This window comes from Macaca thibetana, chromosome 20 (genome assembly GCF_024542745.1).
Source record: "Macaca thibetana thibetana isolate TM-01 chromosome 20, ASM2454274v1, whole genome shotgun sequence".
In the NCBI taxonomy this organism is placed as follows: domain Eukaryota; kingdom Metazoa; phylum Chordata; class Mammalia; order Primates; family Cercopithecidae; genus Macaca; species Macaca thibetana.
In genome coordinates, this window is record NC_065597.1 from 18,416,342 (window position 1) to 18,434,744 (window position 18,403).

The following is an 18,403-nucleotide window of genomic DNA, read 5'->3' on the forward strand; positions in this document are numbered from 1 at the left end:
AATCTCACAGAAATGTTAGGTCTTCCCTATTCTTTCTGTGGACTACTCTAGGCTTTGAGTATTCATTACATGGCTTGCAGATCACTTTTAGATGCTGACTCCTTAAAATCAAGAGTCTCCTAGATTTATTGAATAAAATAATCTAGAAGAAATAATCAAAATCACAAAGATAGCAATTCCCACATGACTGGATTATGAACTCAAAAATATCTGTGTATTCCCCTACCAGTTACCCCATGCCTAGCCTTTAACAGGGATCTACTACATTTTTGGTAACAAATGAAAAACAGTCTTTTGAGTTAGACTAAGCAAGAAATGTTTCAGGCCACAGGGAACCCCCGCGCCACCTTCTGTCATACTCATAGTTCCCTTCAAGAAATGGATGGAGGAGGGAGTAGTGGGCTGAGAAGGGAAGACAGGAGGACTCTAAGTCATATTGTTATTAATTCACAGGGCATGAGAGGAGAGATTCAGGGATTCCTTCCTGTTTCCCAAGTCATTGATTGTTTTTATTATGTTAGTCACTATAACTTCCCACAAATTGAGAAAACAAAACAAAAACCCCTGTATCTATGCAGATACCCATCTAAGTTACTACAGGAGTTCAGCATTGTACCAAGAAAGTTAACATTTCATTTGTTTGAAAAGAACAGATCCGGCTGGGCGTGGTGGCTCACGCCTGTAATCCCAGCACTTTGGGAGGCCAAGGTGGGTGGATCATCTGAGCTAAGGAGTTTGAGACCAGCCTGGGCAACATGGCAAAACCCCATCTCTACTAAAAATACAAAAAATACAAAAAATTAGCCAAGTGTGGTGGCATGCGCCTGTAATCCCTACTACTCGCGAGGCTGAGACCGGAGAGTTGCTTGAACCCAGGAGGCTGAGGTCACTGTGAGCCGAGATTGCGACACTGCACTCAAGCCTGGGCAACAGAGCCAGATCCTGTCGCCAAAAAAAAAAAAAAAAAAAAGATCTGGCCAGGTACAGTGGCTCAAGCCTACAATCCCAGCATTTTGGAAGGCTGAGGCAGGAGGATCACTTGAGCCCAGGAGTTTGAGACCAGCCTGGGCAACATGACAAAACCTTGTCTTTACAAAAAATACAAAAATTAGCTGGGTGTGGTGGTACGTGCCTGTAATCCTAGTTACTTGGGTGGCTGAGGTAGGAGGATCACTTGAGCTTGGGAGGTCAAGGCTGCAGTGAGCTGTGACTATGCCACTGCACTCCAGCCCAGGTGACAGAGCAAGACCCTGTTCTCAAATAAAAATACATAAATAATAAAAATTTTAAAAAGAAAAGAATAGATCCAGATTTCCCATATGACCTTCCCCCCAAAATGCACCAGATAAAATTCTCCTTGGTCATAGCGTGTTCATTCACTCAAATTTTCTTCTGCAGATCACTTCTGTGTTTTATAAGGTATGATCCCTATTCTCTAGGTACTTGGAATCTAGCTGGGGACACAAGACAGAAACAGATTTGCAATAACGCAAAATAACATACAGTGTCTCAATCACATGTTTACAATTTTTTTTTTTTGAGACAGTATTTCACTCTTTCACCCAGGCTGGAATGCGGTGCCATGATCACAGCTCCCTGCAGCTTCAATCTCCAGGGTTCAAGTGGTCCTCCTGAGCAGCTGGGACTAGAGGCACATGCCACCATGCCTGGCTATTTTATTTATTTATTTTTTTGTAGATACAGGGTCTTACTATGTTGCCCAGGCTGGTTTTGAACTCTTGGACTTAAGCGATCATCACAAGCTGGCCTCCCAAAGTGCTGGGATTACACGCATAAACCACCATGCCTGGCACATTTCATAAATGTGATATGAAGGTATATTAACATATTTTAACAAGAAGAAAGAACAGTATTAACCAAAGGTTGGCTGCCTTGAACATTTAGTGATTTAAAATGCCCACCAAGGCCGGGCGCAGTGGCTCAAGCCTGTAATCCCAGCACTTTGGGAGGCCGAGACGGGCGGATCACGAGGTCAGAAGATCGAGACCATCCTGGCTAACACGGTGAAACCCCGTCTCTATTAAAAACTACAAAAAACTAGCCGGGCGAGGTGGCGGGCGCCTGTACTCCCAGCTACTCGGGAGGCTGAGGCAGGAGAATGGCGTAAACCCGGGAGGCGGAGCTTGCAGTGAGCTGAGATCCGGCCACTGCACTCCAGCCAGGGCGACAGAGCAAGACTCCGTCTCAAAAAAAAAAAAAAAAAACAAAATAAAATAAAATAAAATGCCCACCTCCACTGGCAATGCATACGTTTTGTTACTAACATCTGAAAGACATGTTTCATTGGGCCCCTCCAAAATTTAGGACACAGAAAGAGTGGGTTGGGTAGAAAGAAGCTTAAGGAACTTGAACTGGGCCCTAAAGTGGGACTGCGATAATGAAGTGAAGAAAGGAAAAAGTATATCCAAGGGAGCAGCAAATGGAAAGGGAACAGATTATTCATAGAGCCTTAAAGACAGAAATGAATACAGTATGTATTTGACAGTTACTATGCGTCAGGGATCATGTTTAAGTACATCATATACACACTGGCTCAATCATGCAAGGGTATGAGTGGGTAGTTTCATCCCTATTTTACTAAGGAACAAACAAAGACAGGCCCTAGGAGCCAGTCATCCTGGGACATAAAGTCTCCAAAGAAGCAGTAGGTGACACAGAACACAAAGAAACTAGGCCACTTTCTCTCAAAAAAAAAAAAAAACTCAAGTCAAAGACACAGAAGGCAAATGATTTCTGCTTGACGCTAAGGTTTCAATTCACGGTGAAAAAAAGTTACAAATCAGTAGGAATATTACATTTCTGTATTATAAGAATATATTTATATTTACATCTATACCTAAAAAAAAGAAATACACACCACGATGTAAACTGTGGCTATTATTTAGGGATGGGAAAATGGAGGATTTTACATTTTAATTACTTTAGGGATGGGAAAATGGAGGATTTTACATTTTAATTACTTAGAAATTTTAGTTTATATAAAATACACATTTATATTTATGTATGAGCTTTAAAATGATTTAAACTTATTGTTCTCATTTCTGTAACTGTGTCTTATCCCATAAGCAAAAGCCGTAACAAAACAAATGCCCCGAAAACAGGCCTGAAAATAATTCATAACATCATGTTACTCCAATTCTTATTCAGAAAGTCCTAAGGGGAAAAAAATAACCAGAGCACTAACCGGGTACTTTTCTAAACAAGAATTCTTTTTTTTTTCCCCTCGGGTCTTGCTCTGTGGCCCAGGCTGATGTGCTGTGGCGTGATCACGACTCACTGCAGCCCAGCCTGGACCTCCTGGCCCCAGCAATCCTCCCACGTCAGCCTCCCACGTAGCTGGAACCACAGGCACACACTACCACACTCAGCTACATTTTTTATTCTTATTTGTAGAGATGGGGTCTTGCTGTGTTGTTCAGGCTAGTCTCAATTTCCTGGGCTTCAGCAAGCCTCCCACCTCTGCCTCCCAAAGTGCTGGGATCACAGTCATGAGCCACTACATCTAGCAAAGAATTCTTGTCATCAGAATTTGTCTCCTATCTTTATAGCAACCACACCCACATGTATGGAAGTAATTCACCAACTATATTGCAGGGCCAATGCTCAAGCGATAGCTGATCAGAAAGGAGAAGTAGCTTCCGAAAAGATAAATTTTCCTCTTGCTGGTGGCCTCTCTCACAAGATATCTCTCACAAAGTTTAATATGACTTCCCTGAAGCCACTGAGATGAAATCTGACTAAATAAGTCAAAGATGTTAGCCAAGTAATAGGGCCTTGAGGGTGGAAAAAAAAATCAATACATTAAAAAAACTGGGCCAGGCACAGAGGATCATGCCTATAATCCCAGCATTTTGGGAGGCTGAGGTGGGCAGATCGCTTAAGCTCAGGAGTTCTAGACCTGAGCAACATGACGAAACCCTGTCTCTAAAAAAACACAAAAAAATTAGCCAGGCATGGTATGGTGGCACACCCCTGTAATCCAAGCTTCTTGGGAGGTTGATATAGGAGGATTATTTGAGTCCAAGAGGTTGAGGCTGCGGTGAGCCAAGATTGCGACCACTGCACTCCGGCCTTGCTGACATAGGGAGACCTGTCTTTTTTAAAAAAAAAAAAAAAAAAAAAAGACTTGTGGTTAAACGTCACTCTTTCCTTCATCCTACTCAGATATGTTTCTAAAATAGGTCCTGAAATTGACTAGTCATATTAAACATTTTTGACTGGTATTTTAATGTCTAACATACTTGTCAAGATTCCAGCAGTAATTGGTCCCACGATGCCCATCAACAGGATGCTTACAGACATGAACCTACCATATTTGTGATGTCTGAGGGTGAAGAGGGCCAGTAATCCAGCGGGGACATGGAAGAAGAGAGAAGACACCAGTGCCCACAGGAACACACCATACCACATCTCTACAAGGGAAGACAAAGAAAAGTTGTGAATCACTGCCTTTCCCAGGACAATCATTGCAGAGGGTACTCATCATACTCATGATTTCATTTTCTTTTTTTTTTTTTTTTTTTTTGAGATGGAGTCTGGCTCTGTTGCCCAGGCTGGAGTGCAGTGGCCGGATCTCAGCTCACTGCAAGTTCCGCCTCCCGGGTTCACGCCATTCTCCTGCCTCAGCCTCCCGAGTACCTGGGACTACAGGCGCCCGCCACCTCGCCCGGCTAATTTTTTTTTTTTTTTTGTATTTTAGTAGAGACGGGGTTTCACCGTGTTAGCCAGGATGGTCTCGATCTCCTGAACTCGTGATTCGCCCGTCTCGGCCTCCCAAAGTGCTGGGATTACAGGCTTGAGCCACCGCGCCCGGCCAATGATTTCATTTTCAACACCATTTATTTTTTCTTTTTGAAAAAATTTTTTTAAAGACAGGGTCTCACTCTGTCATCCAGGCTGCAGTACAGTGGCACCATCATGGCTCACTGCAGCCTTGACCTCCTAGGTCTGGGTGTTCTCCCACCTCAGCCTCCAGAGTAGCTGGAACTACAGGCGTGTGCTACCATGCCTGGCAATTTTTTTTTTTTTTTTTTGTATTTTCTTTTCTTATGAGACAAGGTCTCACTACTCTGTTGCCCAGGATGGAGTGCAGTGGCACGATCTCAGCTCACTGTAACCTCTGCCTCCCCGGTTCAACTGATTCTCCAGCCTCAGCCTCCCAAGTAGCTAGGATTACAGGTGCATGCCACCACCCCTGGCTAATTTTTGCATTTTCAGTAGAGATGGGGTTTCGCAATCTTGGCTAGGCTAGTCTCAAACTCCCGACCTCAGGTGATTCGCCTATCTTGGCCTCCCAAAGTGCTGGGATTACAGGCATAAGCCACTGCGCCTGGCCTGTATTTTCTTTAGAGATGGGGTCTCACCGGGTTGCCCAGGCTGGTCTTGAACGCCTTGGCTCAAATGATCCGCCCACCTTGGCCTCCCAGAGGGCAGGGATTACAGGTGTGGGACCACCGCCCCCGGCCTTCAACACCATTTACTTGCAAAGTAGGGTTCATCAGTCAAATATCCAAATATTGATGGTTTTAGAGGGTTCAACAAACTACTGCCCACAGACCTACCACCTGTTTTTTACACAGACTTATCTGAACCCATTCATTAATACTTTTATACATACACACTTATCTGAAAGCATTTACTTTTGTACACATATACTTATTCAACCCATGCCCTTTCATTTAAGTATTGTTTATGGCTGCTTTCCAGCTTCAAGTGCAAAGCTGATAACAGTGACACAGACCACATGACCCCTAAAGCCTCAAATATTTACTATCTGGCCCTTCACAGAAAAAGCTGACCAATCCCTGTACCCTCAAACTGAAAAAAAAAAAAGGTTCACCTAGATTTCAAAATTGACCTAAATAATGTCCCCCGACCATGGCTGGGCACGGTGGCTCACGACTGTAATCCCAACACTTTGGGTGGCCAAGGTGGGCAGGTCGCTTGAGCCCAGGAGTTTGAGACTAGCTTGGGCAATACAGGCAAACCCTGTCTCTACAAAAAATACAAAAATTAGCCTGGCATGGTATTGCATACCTGTAGTCCCAGCTACTCGAGACGCTGAGGTGGGAAGATTGCTTGAGCCTGGGAGGCAGAGGCTGCAGTGAGCTGAGATCATGCTACTGCATTCCTGCCTGGGCAACAGGGTGAGACGGTCTCACAAAAACCCCCCAAAAAACAAAAAGCCCAAACAAAAATAATCCCCCCATAAGAGGCACAAGCCCAACTGCCAATTGGTAGGGTACTATGCAATCAATGCCTGTTGATCTTTCCTGACCTTTTGATCACTCGGCCTTCTACAATGGATAGCTATACAATTATATTCATTCCACAATCATTTTAAAGACAATGCAGTAAACATCAAGCCATCACCTCCTATTAGGATTTCAAAGCTCTTTAGGATATGAAATAAATACCAGAAAATATAAATGTTTGGCTTGAAGACAAATGGCAGGTAAACAACAGGGCAGGTTAGGAGAGCTGGCTCCTACAAAACTCTAATCACTGGTAAGGTGTCTGTAATTCAAGCAACATTAAGATTCATATAATCAACTATGTATGAAAAACTATGCATGAGGCACCCTGGAAAATACAAAGAAAACAAAAGCGTCCTGCTGGAATGTGACTTTACAATTTGTTAAATGGTCCGTGTAGCATTTCCCCGCAGTGAACCCAAGGCAAGGCCTTAGAATCCTCAAGGTAGCTCTCTAGCTACCCATAGGGAGGGATTGGCGGTGACACGTTAGATAAAACCCACTGTCCATCCTTGGCTAGAGGCAGGCAAGTAGCAACTGATTTTTGAGATCAGTGAAGAGCTTAGCTCAGCAGGGTTTCTTGACCACCGCCCTCCGCCCTATTGACATTTGGACCAGATAACTTTTCATTATGGGGGCTGCACTGTGCACTGTAGGATATGGAGAGGCACCTCTGGCCAGCAGCACTCTCTTCCCAGTCGTGTCAACCAAAATATTTCTAGACATTGTCAAATGTCCCTGGGGGGGCAAAACTACCCTGATTAAAAACCACGGGCTTGGCTGGGCGCGGTGGCTCAAGCCTGTAATCCCAGCACTTTGGGAGGCCGAGACGGGCGGATCACGAGGTCAGGAGATCGAGACCATCCTGGCTAATATGGTGAAACCCCGTCTCTACTAAAAATACAAAAAAAAAAAAAAAAACTAGCCGGGCGAGGTGGCGGGCGCCTGTAGTCCCAGCTACTCGGGAGGCTGAGGCAGGAGAATGGCGTAAACCCGGGAGGCGGAGCTTGCAGTGAGCTGAGATCCGGCCACTGCACTCCAGCCTGGGCGACAAAGCGAGACTCCGTCTCAAAAAAAAAAAAAAAAAAAAAAAACACGGGCTTTACCAAAGCACAGAGGCTTTATAAGAGCAATGATGGCCGTGCATGGTAGCTCATGCCTGTAATCCCACCACTTTGGGAGGCCGAGGTGGGTGAATCACGAGATCAGGAGTTCGAGACCAGCCTGGCCAACATAGTGAAACCCTGTCTCTACTAAAAATACAAAAAATCCCACAAAAACTTAGCCAGTCATGGTGGGCACCTGTAGTCCCAGCTACTTGGGAGGCTGAGGCAGGAGAATTGCTTCAACCCATGGGGCAGAGGTTGCAATGAGCCGAGATTACACCACTGCACTCCATCCTGGGTGACAGAGAATGACACTCCGCCTAAAAAAAAAAAAAAAAAAAAAAAAAGAGCAATGACAGTTAAAGCTATAAAGACAGATGAGGGACACCCTTTGGGGAATCTGACACCAGACTAAGGACTTAACAAAAGATCTGAAGTGCCAATGTAGGTTTTAAGCAGTAAAGGGCTGTCACAGCATTATTCCATAGGCCCCACCTGACACTCCTAGTTGGAATACAAACTGGAAAACCACCTTTTTGCAGGGTAATTTGAAAGTCAAATGTGCATGGCCCTTGCTGCAACAATTTTACTTCCAGGGATACCCCCTACAGAAAAGCATAGGTAGGCAAGGACAGACGTAACAAGAAGGTCCCAACAGCATTGTCTATAATAGCAAAAACTAGAAGTCACCTGCATGGCTATCACTGTAGGATTTGGAAAACACATTCTGTGCACGCACGTAATAGAACACTACACAGTTCCATTAAAATATGCAACAGATGTATATATACTGAAAGGGCAAGATGCCCAAGCCACATTGTGAAGTAACAAAAGCCAGCTGCATGTAGAATAAGATCCTGTTTTTGAGAAAATAAACACAACAAACACGCATGTGGAAATGCTTCTATGTACTGAGCATGTTTATTTAATAAATATTTATTAGATAGGCCAGGCGCAGTGGCTCACGCCTATAATCCTAGCACTTGAAGCCAGGAGTTTGAGATCAGCCTGGCCAACATGGTGAAACACCGTCTCTCCTAAAAATACAAAAAAATTAGCTGGGCGTGGTGGCGAATGCCTGTAATCCCAGCTACTCCGGAGGCTGTAGCATGAGAATCGCTTGAACCCTGGAGTCAGAGGTCGCCATGAGCCAGGGAAAGAGAGCTAGACTTTAAAAAAAAAAAAAAAAAAGGGTAAGAAAAAACAAAGCTTTTGTTTTCACAAGAACTGCTCAGGAAGAATGAGCCTATTGGGATGAACAATTTAAAAGAGACCAGTTAGGGGCATCAATCGGCTTGAGGGGATTAGAAAGGGGGAGGAGGGGAGGACCAGAGGCTTTACTGGAAGCTGTATTAGGGCTGTAAGCACACTGTTAGGGTGTGTGTGTTTTTCCCCAGACCAATGAAAACCACAGTTTTACGAAGGTATTTTTATTCCCTTTACACAGGCTTCTTAATCTTGTTGGGAAGCTGGATTTAAGGGGCTATTGGAGATAAGGGGTGGAGCCAAATCCCCTTAACCCTCCCTTGGCATTTTCACAGATGACTGCTCAAATTCTTTGCTCATTTTGAGTTTTAATAAAGCTTCAATTCACAGCATATTCTGAATACTTTCAGTGAGAGTGCTCAGGTCTTGTTTTGGATAAATGGTTCTCAGTGAAAACATCAAGGATGCCCCAATTAAGTCTCAATGCTTATTAAAAATAACAAATGAGGCCAGGCACAGTGGGTCATATCTGCAAGCCCAGCACTTTGGAGGCTGAGGCGGGTGGCTCATCTGCGGTTAGGAGTTTCAGATCAGCTAGGCCAACATGGCGAAACCCTGTCTCTACCAAAAAATATAAAAATTAGCGAGGTGGGGTGGCGCACGCCTGTAATCCCAGTGATGCGGGAGGCTAAGGAACGAATCTTCCTCCACCAATGAAAAAAGTCACCTTTAGTCAACAGTGTCAATCAGAAATTGAGGGCAGGATTCTTGGTCCTCAGGGTTTCAGGCCTCACCTCTTCCACAACAAACCCATATCCTCCTGCACTGCAGTTTCTTTTCTGGCTGCCATTAGGCCAGGAGCTATTCCTGCCTTCCACTGCCAAGAGACTCGCCCTCCCTGGCTGGCAGCAGCTCCAGAGGGGGAAGTGCCTGGGTCTGGATACTGCTTCTCCCTAACAAATGTGCACCCACCAGAGCTGTGGCACCCACAAATCCCTCCTGCCTGGGCAGCTACTGTGGCTCCTGGCTCAGTCAAGAGCAGCCTGGCCTCCCAGCTGAGGCCTCCTGTCCGCCACCCACCACCAGCTCATCCCCAAGCCCCAGCACAGCACCATGCCTCTCTTCCAAGGCAGAAAGACCATCTTCTATCCCGAATCCTCACCTGCCACTCCCAAATCAATCTGACCCTCTGACCACCCAAACACCTAGTCTGCAGAAAGTTCTAGGATGGCACCAGGAATTCACTGGTCCAAAGTGGACAAATGAGATGCAAACCTGCCTCCAAGAACTCAGAACAATCTTCACCTGGCTGCTGTCTGCCCCTACCGACCTGAGACCAGCCCTGGGTCCCCGCTATCCAGGGCTTCTGCTGGAGATGCCAGAGTTTTAGAGATAAGCTCTGCTTTCTGCAGTAACTCAAGGCACTGCTGGAGCCTGGCTTCCTACCAGCTGCCCCAGAACCACTGAGGCCTTGAACTGGGAGGCAAAGCCTTAATATGCCAGAAACATATGAAGCTGGTAATTTCCAGGAAGGCGGGTTGGAACACAGGTGTGCCATCCAACTGCTAAGGGCTGAATTATGTGCCCCTACTATTCATGTGTTAAACCCAACAGGACTATGGTCTTATGAGAGGAAGAGATTCTCAGTATCTTGATACCTGTCTCTCTGTGACATGTGAAGACATGGTGAGAAGGCAGGTCAAGAAGAGGGTCTTCACCAGAACCCAACTATCCTGGCACCCTAATCTCAGCCTTCCAGCCTCCAGAACTCAGGAGACGATGTCTGTCATTTAAGACAGCTAGTCTATGGTACTGTGTTATGGCGGTCCATGATGAGACAAAAATGTCACCCATCCCCACTTCCCTAGGAGCACAGCCCCTGCCCCAGGAGGCCCGCTCAGTCACCAACCCACATCTCAATTTTCCAAAAAGCTTAAAGGCCAATTTGTAAACAGTGCCTGGCATACATAGCAGGCCAACACCTCTCTGTGGTTCTGAGAAAGGGAGGCACACTGCACCCCCTACAACCCTGAGCTATATCCATTAGCTCCTTCACTATGTATTTTATATAGCATCACTAAAGTCATTTCAAGTAGGAAAAAAAGGTTTTATTATAGATGAGTAGAGGAGTACGCTTATAAAACACTCTCACATGAGGTTATTACAGGACTCTAAATAGCAAAGGCAAACCTGGATCTAAAAGGCTTCTTAAAAAACTAAGTGATTTCCCTTTAATCTACTGCACCTTAATTTGCCATCTATTTAATAGCTGTTTATCGATCGTCATACAGTACTTTTCATTTCGCTGGCTCAAAACTCTCTCAGAAATCTTTGTCTACATATCTTACAGTATTTATTTGTTCACTGCTTTAAAGTAAGTATATTGCTTCGGGTTTGTTTACTTTGGCAGCTAAAGGCACATCATCTCCCTATGGTGAAGTTAAATCAGGTAACTAATCTGTAATACAATATGATATTGGAAAATGAGATTAAGCATTGTGGTAGAATGGGCTCCCAAAGGTGTTCGCATTCCCATCTCCAAAACCTGTGAACAGATTACCTTTCATAGGTAAAAGGACATTGTGGTGACTAAAGTAAGGATCTTTTTTTTTTTTTTTTTTTTTTTTTTTTTTTTTGAGACAGAGTCTCGCTTAGTCGCCCAGGCTGGAGTGCAATGGCGCGATCTCGGCTCACTGCAAGCTCCGCCTCCCGGGTTCACGCCATTCTCCTGCCTCAGCCTCCCGAGTAGCTGGGACTACAGGCGCCCGCCGCCTCGCCCGGCTAATTTTTTTTGCATTTTTAGTAGAGACGGGGTTTCACCGTGTTAGCCAGGATGGTCTCGATCTCCTGACCTCGTGATCCGCCCGCCTCGGCCTCCCAAAGTGCTGGGATTACAGGCGTGAGCCACCGCGCCCGGCCTAAAGTAAGGATCTTGCAAAAGGAGATTGTCTTGGATTTTCCAGTTAGGTCTAATGTAATCACAGGATCTTTGTAAGAGGGAGGTGGGAGATGAGAGTCAGAGAGATTTGAAGATGTTATGCTGCTGGCTATGAAGAAGAGGAGGAGGCCAAGCATCAGGGAACGGAGGTGGCCTCTAGACGCTGGAAAAGGCAAGAAAAGAAATTCTTGGCCGGGCGCAGTGGCTCAAGCCTGTAATCCCAGCACTTTGGGAGGCCGAGACGGGCGGATCACGAGGTCAGGAGATCGAGAGACGATCCCGGCTAACACGGTGAAACCCCGTCTCTACTAAAAAATACAAAAAAATAGCCGGGCGAGGTGACGGGCGCCTGTAGTCCCAGCTACTCGGGAGGCTGAGGCAGGAGAATGGCGTAAACCCGGGGGGCGGAGCTTGCAGTGAGCTGAGATCCGGCCACTGCACTCCAGCCTGGGTGACAGAGCAAGACTCCGTCTCAAAAAAAAAAAAAAAAAAAAAAAAAAATTCTTACTAAAAGCTCCAGAAGGAACACAGCCCTGCTAAACCTTGGTTTTAGCCCACACACACCCAATTTGGACTTCTGACCTTCATAATTGTAAGACAATAAAATCTGTATGGCTTTAAGCTGCTAAATTTGTGGAATTAATCACAGTAGCAATAGCAGAGTCATAAAAACACTAAGAAGTTAATTGCTGATCAGTCGAATACATATTGACCTTATTCTATATGCTGACATATCAGTAAAAAGACTAAGATCCCTACCCTAAAAGATATTTGAGGATTTCCTTGAGTATATATTTTTAGACAGATATATCTTTTTTTTTTTTTTTGAGATGGAGTCTCACTCTCTTTTCCAGACTGGAGTGCAGTGGCATGATATCAGCTCACTGCAACCTCCGCCTCCCGGGTTCAAGTGATTATTCTACCTCAGCCTCCAAGTAGCTGGGACTACAGGTGCGCGCCACCACGCCCAGCTAATTTTTGCATTTTTAGTAGAGATGGGGTTTCACCATATTGGCCAGGCTGGTCTTGAACTCCTGACCTCAGGTGATTCACCTGCCTTGGCCTCCCAAAGTGCTGTGATTACAGGCGTGAGTCACTGTGCCCGGCCTAGACAGACATATCTTTAAGATAGATATTCAGAGAGATATTGCAGTGAAAGAGAACAAACAGCAGAATCCTCTAGTGGACTCTGTATTAACAAAAGGGGTCTATAATGGCCGGCTCCCTGGCCTCTAACCGCCACAGCAGAGTCACCTAACTTCCAATCAAGGCCTCAAGACCAACCTGGCCCCAAATGACAGCAATGGAAAGAACCCGAGCCAAGTGGGCAGCGTGAGGCTCAGCACTCAGCCCTCCTTCCAGCTGGCCCCACTCTCATCTTGTGTTCCAGTGAACAACTGGGTCAACACAGCCCGTTCCTCTGGGGTTCTAAGCAGACCACATGAGTCCTCCTCAGGATTAAGAGTCTTATGCAGTCTGGGCAGGGCTCAGTGGCTCATGCCTGTAATCCCAGCACTTTAGGAGGCCGAGGTAGGTGGACCACCTGAGGTCAGGAGTTCAAGACCAGCCTGGCCAACATGGTGAAACCCCGTCTCTGCTACAAGTACAAAAACTGGCTGGGTGTGGTGGCGCCGGCCTGTAATGGTGCCGGCCTGTAATCCCAGCTACTCGGGAGGCTGAGGCAGGACAATCACTTGATCCTGCAAGGCAGAGATTGTAGTAGGCCAAGATCACACCACTGCACTCCAGCCTGGACGACAGAGCTGAACTCTGTCTCAAAAAAAAAAAAAAAAAAAAAAAAAAAAAGTCTATGTAGTCCTGCAACTCCAAGCTAAAGTTGGGCTGTCTTGATACTAATCACCCATCAGCCTACAGCTCTGCACGTTGTGGGAGGCTCCTCTCTTGCCAAATCCCACCTCCCTGCCTGGAGGTCCAACTGTCCCCTCCACTTCTTCCTAACAAGAGGACGTGCCCACTGAACTACCAACTGTAGTCAACCACCTATCTCTGGATACTGCCTGCCTGCTCCTCCCTGGTTCCTGGGTGTGCCCCTGGCCTGCCTCACCTCAGTCCTAGCCTGACCAGACCCTGTCCGTCCTGATGGGGCCTTCTATCTATTCTACATGCAAAGCCATTATTTCCTAAGTTTCTTCTTTGTACAAAGAAGGTTTCTTCTCAAGATGATACAAATATTCTCAAACTAATTGTGATAGTTGTATAACTCTGTAAATATACTAAACACCACTGGATTGTACACTTTTTTAAAAAGTCAGAATCATCCCATCTCTGCTCAAAACTCCCCAGTAGAGCTCTCCAGGATCTGCCCTCCCCTCCTCTCCCCCTTGCCCACATAGTCCCTCCAGGCACCCTGGGCTCCTCAGTGTTTCTTCTGCAAGCTCCTGTTCCAGGGCCTCTGAATCTACTGCTCCCTGGCCTAGAATACTTGCTCTTCCTCCAGTAGCTGTTGGCTCATTAGCTCACTACTCACTTTCTTCAGATTTTGACTCCAATATCATCACCATCCAGGGCCTCCCCATCACTTTACAGCAAACGGCATTCCACCTGAGCCACACAGGCCCTGCCCCCTTCCTAGGCCCCTCACCACCAGCTGTTTTGTTTGTTTTCTCTCTTCCCATTTGAATGAAAGTTCCACGTGGGAAGGGGCTTTGTTTTGTTATGATGGCATCTTGACTTGGTGCCTAGAAAACAACAGGCACACAATTAACACGGAGCAAATATTTTTTGAGTGAATGAATAAATGACCGGTTCAAGTGTGACCAGTCTTGACTTCCGCAAGGACAACACAAAAACATTACTGGGTTTTTAATTATTTTAATAAGATCTAATTTGACTCTGATTTAGTGAAATCTGTATCTTCCGAAGATGAATGTCATTCCTGATACAAGATAAAGATCTCGGCCGGGCGCGGTGGCTCAAGCCTGTAATCCCAGCACTTTGGGAGGCCGAGATGGGTGGATCACGAGGTCAGGAGATCGAGACCATCCTGGTGAACACAGTGAAACCCCGTCTCTACTAAAACTACAAAAAACTAGCAGGGCGAGGTGGTGGGCGCCTGTAGTCCCCGCTACTCGGGAGGCTGAGGCAGGAGAATGGCGTGAACCCGGGAGGCGGAGCTTGCAGTGAGCTGAGATCCGGCCACTGCACTCCAGCCTGGGCAACAGAGTGAGACTCCGTCTCAAAAAAAAAAAAAAAAAAAAAAAAAAAAGATAAAGATCTCAGTTTCTCGGTTTTGAGGTTTGTTAAAAATGACAACGGTAAAGGAAAAAATTTTAACTGCATTTGTAGTTTAGCCATTTACTTATAATTATTTATTTTTGAAACAGAGTTTCACTCTGTAGCCCAGGTTGGAGTGCAGTGGCATGATGTCAGCTCACTGCAATCTTCCCCTCTCAGGTTCAAGCTATTCTCCTGCCTCAGCCTCCCGAGTACCTAGAATTACAGGTATGCACCACCACGCCCCGCAAATTTTTGTATTTTTAGTAGAGATGGGGTGTCACCATGTTGGCCAGGTTAGTCTCGAACTCCTGACCTCAGATGATCCGCCCGCTTTGGCCTCCCAAAGTGCTGGGATTACAGGTGTGAGCCACCACAACTAGCCAATTCAGTCATTTAGATGTCTACCTAACCCTCCCTAGGTAAATGGCTAAACTGCAAATACAGGTAATAAAGAAAAAATCAATTCAGTGCTTCCTCATATACATAAATACGTCAGAATACTTCAGAATAATGATTCTGCCATAATGAGTTGGCATAAACTGCAAGTAACCTTTTCTGTGGGGCCAAAATAGCAATACACAAGATTCAGGATAATGAATGCCACTCCCGTTAAGCAGACCTAGTAGTAAGAGAGGATGCAGATACCCTTACAGTAGAGTTTTCAGACACCATCTTCACTAAATGATCAAACTTAGTAGTACTATCAATGAAGATACAAACTGACATTAAATGTCTCTTTTTTTGTTGAGACGAAGTCTCGCTCTGTCACCCAGACTGAAGTGCAATGGCACAATCTTGGCTCACTGCAACATCTGCCTCCTAGATTCAAGAGATTCTCGTGCCTCAGCCTCCCAAGTAGCTGGGATTACAGGTACACATTGCTACGCCTAATTTTTGTATTTTTAGTAGAGTCAAGGCTGGTCTTGAACTCCTGACCTTAGGTAATACGCCTGCCTCAGCCTCCCAAAGTGCTGGGATTCCAGGTGTGAGCCACCGCGCCGGGCTGACATTCAATGTCTCTTGATGTGATGTACTGGTGAGTGGACATCACCTAGCTAGGTGGCTTTCTGACCAAAAATGTTTAATCTACATCTAATCATGAAGAAAATCTAATGAACCTAGATTGTAAAACAGTCTATAAAACAATTCACATGGACTCTTCCAAAATGTTCATCTCAAAAAAATTCAAACAAGGAAGGAGTTGCTTCAGCTAAATGAAACTAAAGAGATGGGACAACTTAATGTAACGTGTGAACCTTAGATCATGGAATATATATATATTTTTTTTAAGGAAAAAAAATCTATGTGGACAATTGGGGAAATTTAAACAAGGCCCATACGTTAGATAACATTATTCTATCATGTTCAATTTCTTGGAAGTCATATGGTTTTGTGGATGACAGAAAATGGTTTTTAGAAGATATATGCTAAGATTACTAGGCATCAAGTGTTATGACTTCTGCAACTTCCTATTGAATAACTCGAGTTTAAATGGGACATGTGACATACATCTAAGTGTTATATGTAATACATATGATTAGATATATATGGAAAGAGAAACCCGAAAAACCAAAACATTACTGAATCTAGGTAAAGGGTACATGGGTATTTGTTGTACTGTTCTCTCAACTGTTCGGCAGGCTCGAAATGTTTCAGGAAAGGGGAAAATTAAGGAAACAAAAATTAATCTGGTCCCAGTAGTGCCTCCAGATTGCAAGAACATTTCATTTTTCACACAGCGTCCCCAGAATACCATCCATTTTTTCATATCACTGTCTAAAGGGATCCCAGCACCTTCTGAAATGACGTGAGCTGCCAGACTCTCATTTCAGGCATGACCACAAGCGAACATCTGCATCTGACCCCAACCTGCCTGATGACCTTTACCTGCTACTTCACAATCCCTCCAGGAAAATCCCTGGGCACATTATAACACTGCAAGTCCCAGGTGTGCGCTGAAAGGCGCCTGGCAGTCGCTGCCCAGGGGAGAAGAAATCACAGGTGCCTTGTTTGGAACTAGAGGCTGGAATCTCGTCCTCCTTCCCTCTGCTCTGGTCCCTCATTGTTTATGAAGATCTCAGTGCCCTCTACTGGGAGCCCCACCTCCCCTTCCAGGGCCAGGGGCCCCAGTCTTCTTGCCTTTCAAGGTCTACATAAATAACTGTGCCTCCCCTCAAAACCTTTCTCCTCCTTCCCAGGTGAAGTCCTCTCTCCTCCCTCCAGCTTTCCGCGCACGGAGACTTCTTCCAGGCGTTAGAAATCTGAGCAACTCTCCTAGCAGGCCCACCTCACGCCGCAGCGGGGAGGAAGAGTTCAAAGGAAGCTGTGCCAAAGATCTGGAAGGCTTAGTGGGAGAACTGGCAACAGGTGGCACCAGGTCTGGGAGATTCCTAGAAAGCGGAGCGGGTCTCGGAGCGGGTGGATTTGGCCCGAGGCGCCAGCGATCAGCGAAGGCAAGGGGAGCGCGAACTCTGACCCCTCAGCCGAGCCGGGCCGGGCCGCTCCGAGGCACCTCGAAGGAGGCCGGGCGCCGTGCGGCAACCCAGGCAGGGCAGGAATCACCGCCTCCCGGGCTCGTGGGGTGCAGCTCTGAACCTGAGACGCTCGGGTGGCGGCCGGGCGCCCTCCAGTCCCGGGCCCACCTGCGGCCGTTCCCTGCACCTCACGCCCAGCGGGACTCCGGGGCCCGGCCTCAGGGACTGGCGAGGAAGTGACGGGAAAAGGGGCTCCGGACAAGGAGCAGGACCCAGCTCCAGGAGGACAGCGCCCACCCAGCAGATCGGCGGCGCACCAGGGACCCCGCCCAGACTCGGGGCGCCCACAGCCCTGCCGAGGCGACGGCGGGGCGCGCAGTGCGCAGGCGCGGGGCGGGCCGTACCTGGGAAGGAGCAGAGGGAAGTAGAGTTGGGGCACAGGGTCCCGTTGCCCACCCGCGGCACAACCTTCAGGCTCAGGATCTGCTGCAGGAGCCCGGCCGACCCGCCGCTGCCGCCGCTCCCCTCGCGCTCCATCCCGTCGCCATTCACCACAGAGAAATGAGGGATGAGCGCCTGAAGTGCGGCAGCGGCCGGCCCCCACTCACCCTCGCCGTCTCAGCGTCACCTCCAGCCGGGGCCCTCTTCCCCCAATCCCAACGGCGCTGCCAAGTGACCGTTGCCTCCTCCAATCACGAGGCTCCGCAGCGCGCGGGCGCAGGGCCAGGGTTGTTCCCGCCCCCAACGTTGCGCAGGGCTCGCACAGATCCAGCCCCACGGACGCGCCCCCTCCTGGACGGCGCTCTCTGGGACCGCGCGCCCAGCTCTGCCCTTCTCCGCAGCGCCCCCTGTGACAAAGTATGGAATTGCATGCGCCCCACCAGACCCGAGATATGGATTTACCAGGGATCTGGAAAAATACAGTGATGGAACGGATATGTTAAGTTCTAGTTATGACTGAACTCCAGCATTTATGAAACCTTCATGAACAGAACAAGAACGTTCTCTATTTAAAACTGATAGTAGAAAGGGCCCATGCAAAGGCTGGTGTTGGACTGGAATGGGAGGGAGGCTATATAGCCTCTATAGTTTTAAATAAAATAAAATTTAAAGAGATTCGGTTCAGAGCAACAAAATTGGATCACAGTTTTTTTGTTTGTTTGTTTG

General features: G+C 46.8%; 3 protein-coding genes across 14 annotated transcripts in view; 1 reads left to right on the forward strand and 2 right to left on the reverse strand.

Annotated features, from left to right (window-relative positions):
• GABARAPL2 (GABA type A receptor associated protein like 2) overlaps nucleotides 1-18,403 on the forward strand; it is a 625,498-nt gene that overhangs the window by 488,168 nt on the left and 118,927 nt on the right. The window lies entirely within an intron of this gene.
• CFDP1 (craniofacial development protein 1) overlaps nucleotides 1-18,403 on the reverse strand; it is a 934,470-nt gene that overhangs the window by 161,455 nt on the left and 754,612 nt on the right. The window lies entirely within an intron of this gene.
• The window catches only part of TMEM170A (transmembrane protein 170A), a 69,356-nt gene that overhangs the window by 1,504 nt on the left and 49,449 nt on the right, over nucleotides 1-18,403 (reverse strand). The window contains exons 1-3 of one of the 6 annotated variants that reach the window (XM_050772809.1): nucleotides 17,641-17,773; nucleotides 4,332-4,433; nucleotides 2,948-4,115 (exon numbers count right to left, since the gene is read on the reverse strand). In XM_050772809.1, the coding sequence (XP_050628766.1) occupies nucleotides 3,946-4,115; nucleotides 4,332-4,433; nucleotides 17,641-17,773 (405 nt within the window). In that variant the 3' untranslated portion in view covers nucleotides 2,948-3,945. Of the gene's footprint in view, nucleotides 1-2,947; nucleotides 4,116-4,262; nucleotides 4,434-17,049; nucleotides 17,099-17,404; nucleotides 17,582-17,640; nucleotides 17,923-18,403 lie in introns of those variants that run through there. The other 5 variants (XM_050772811.1, XM_050772812.1, XM_050772810.1 and 2 more) reach the window with 5 other exon arrangements.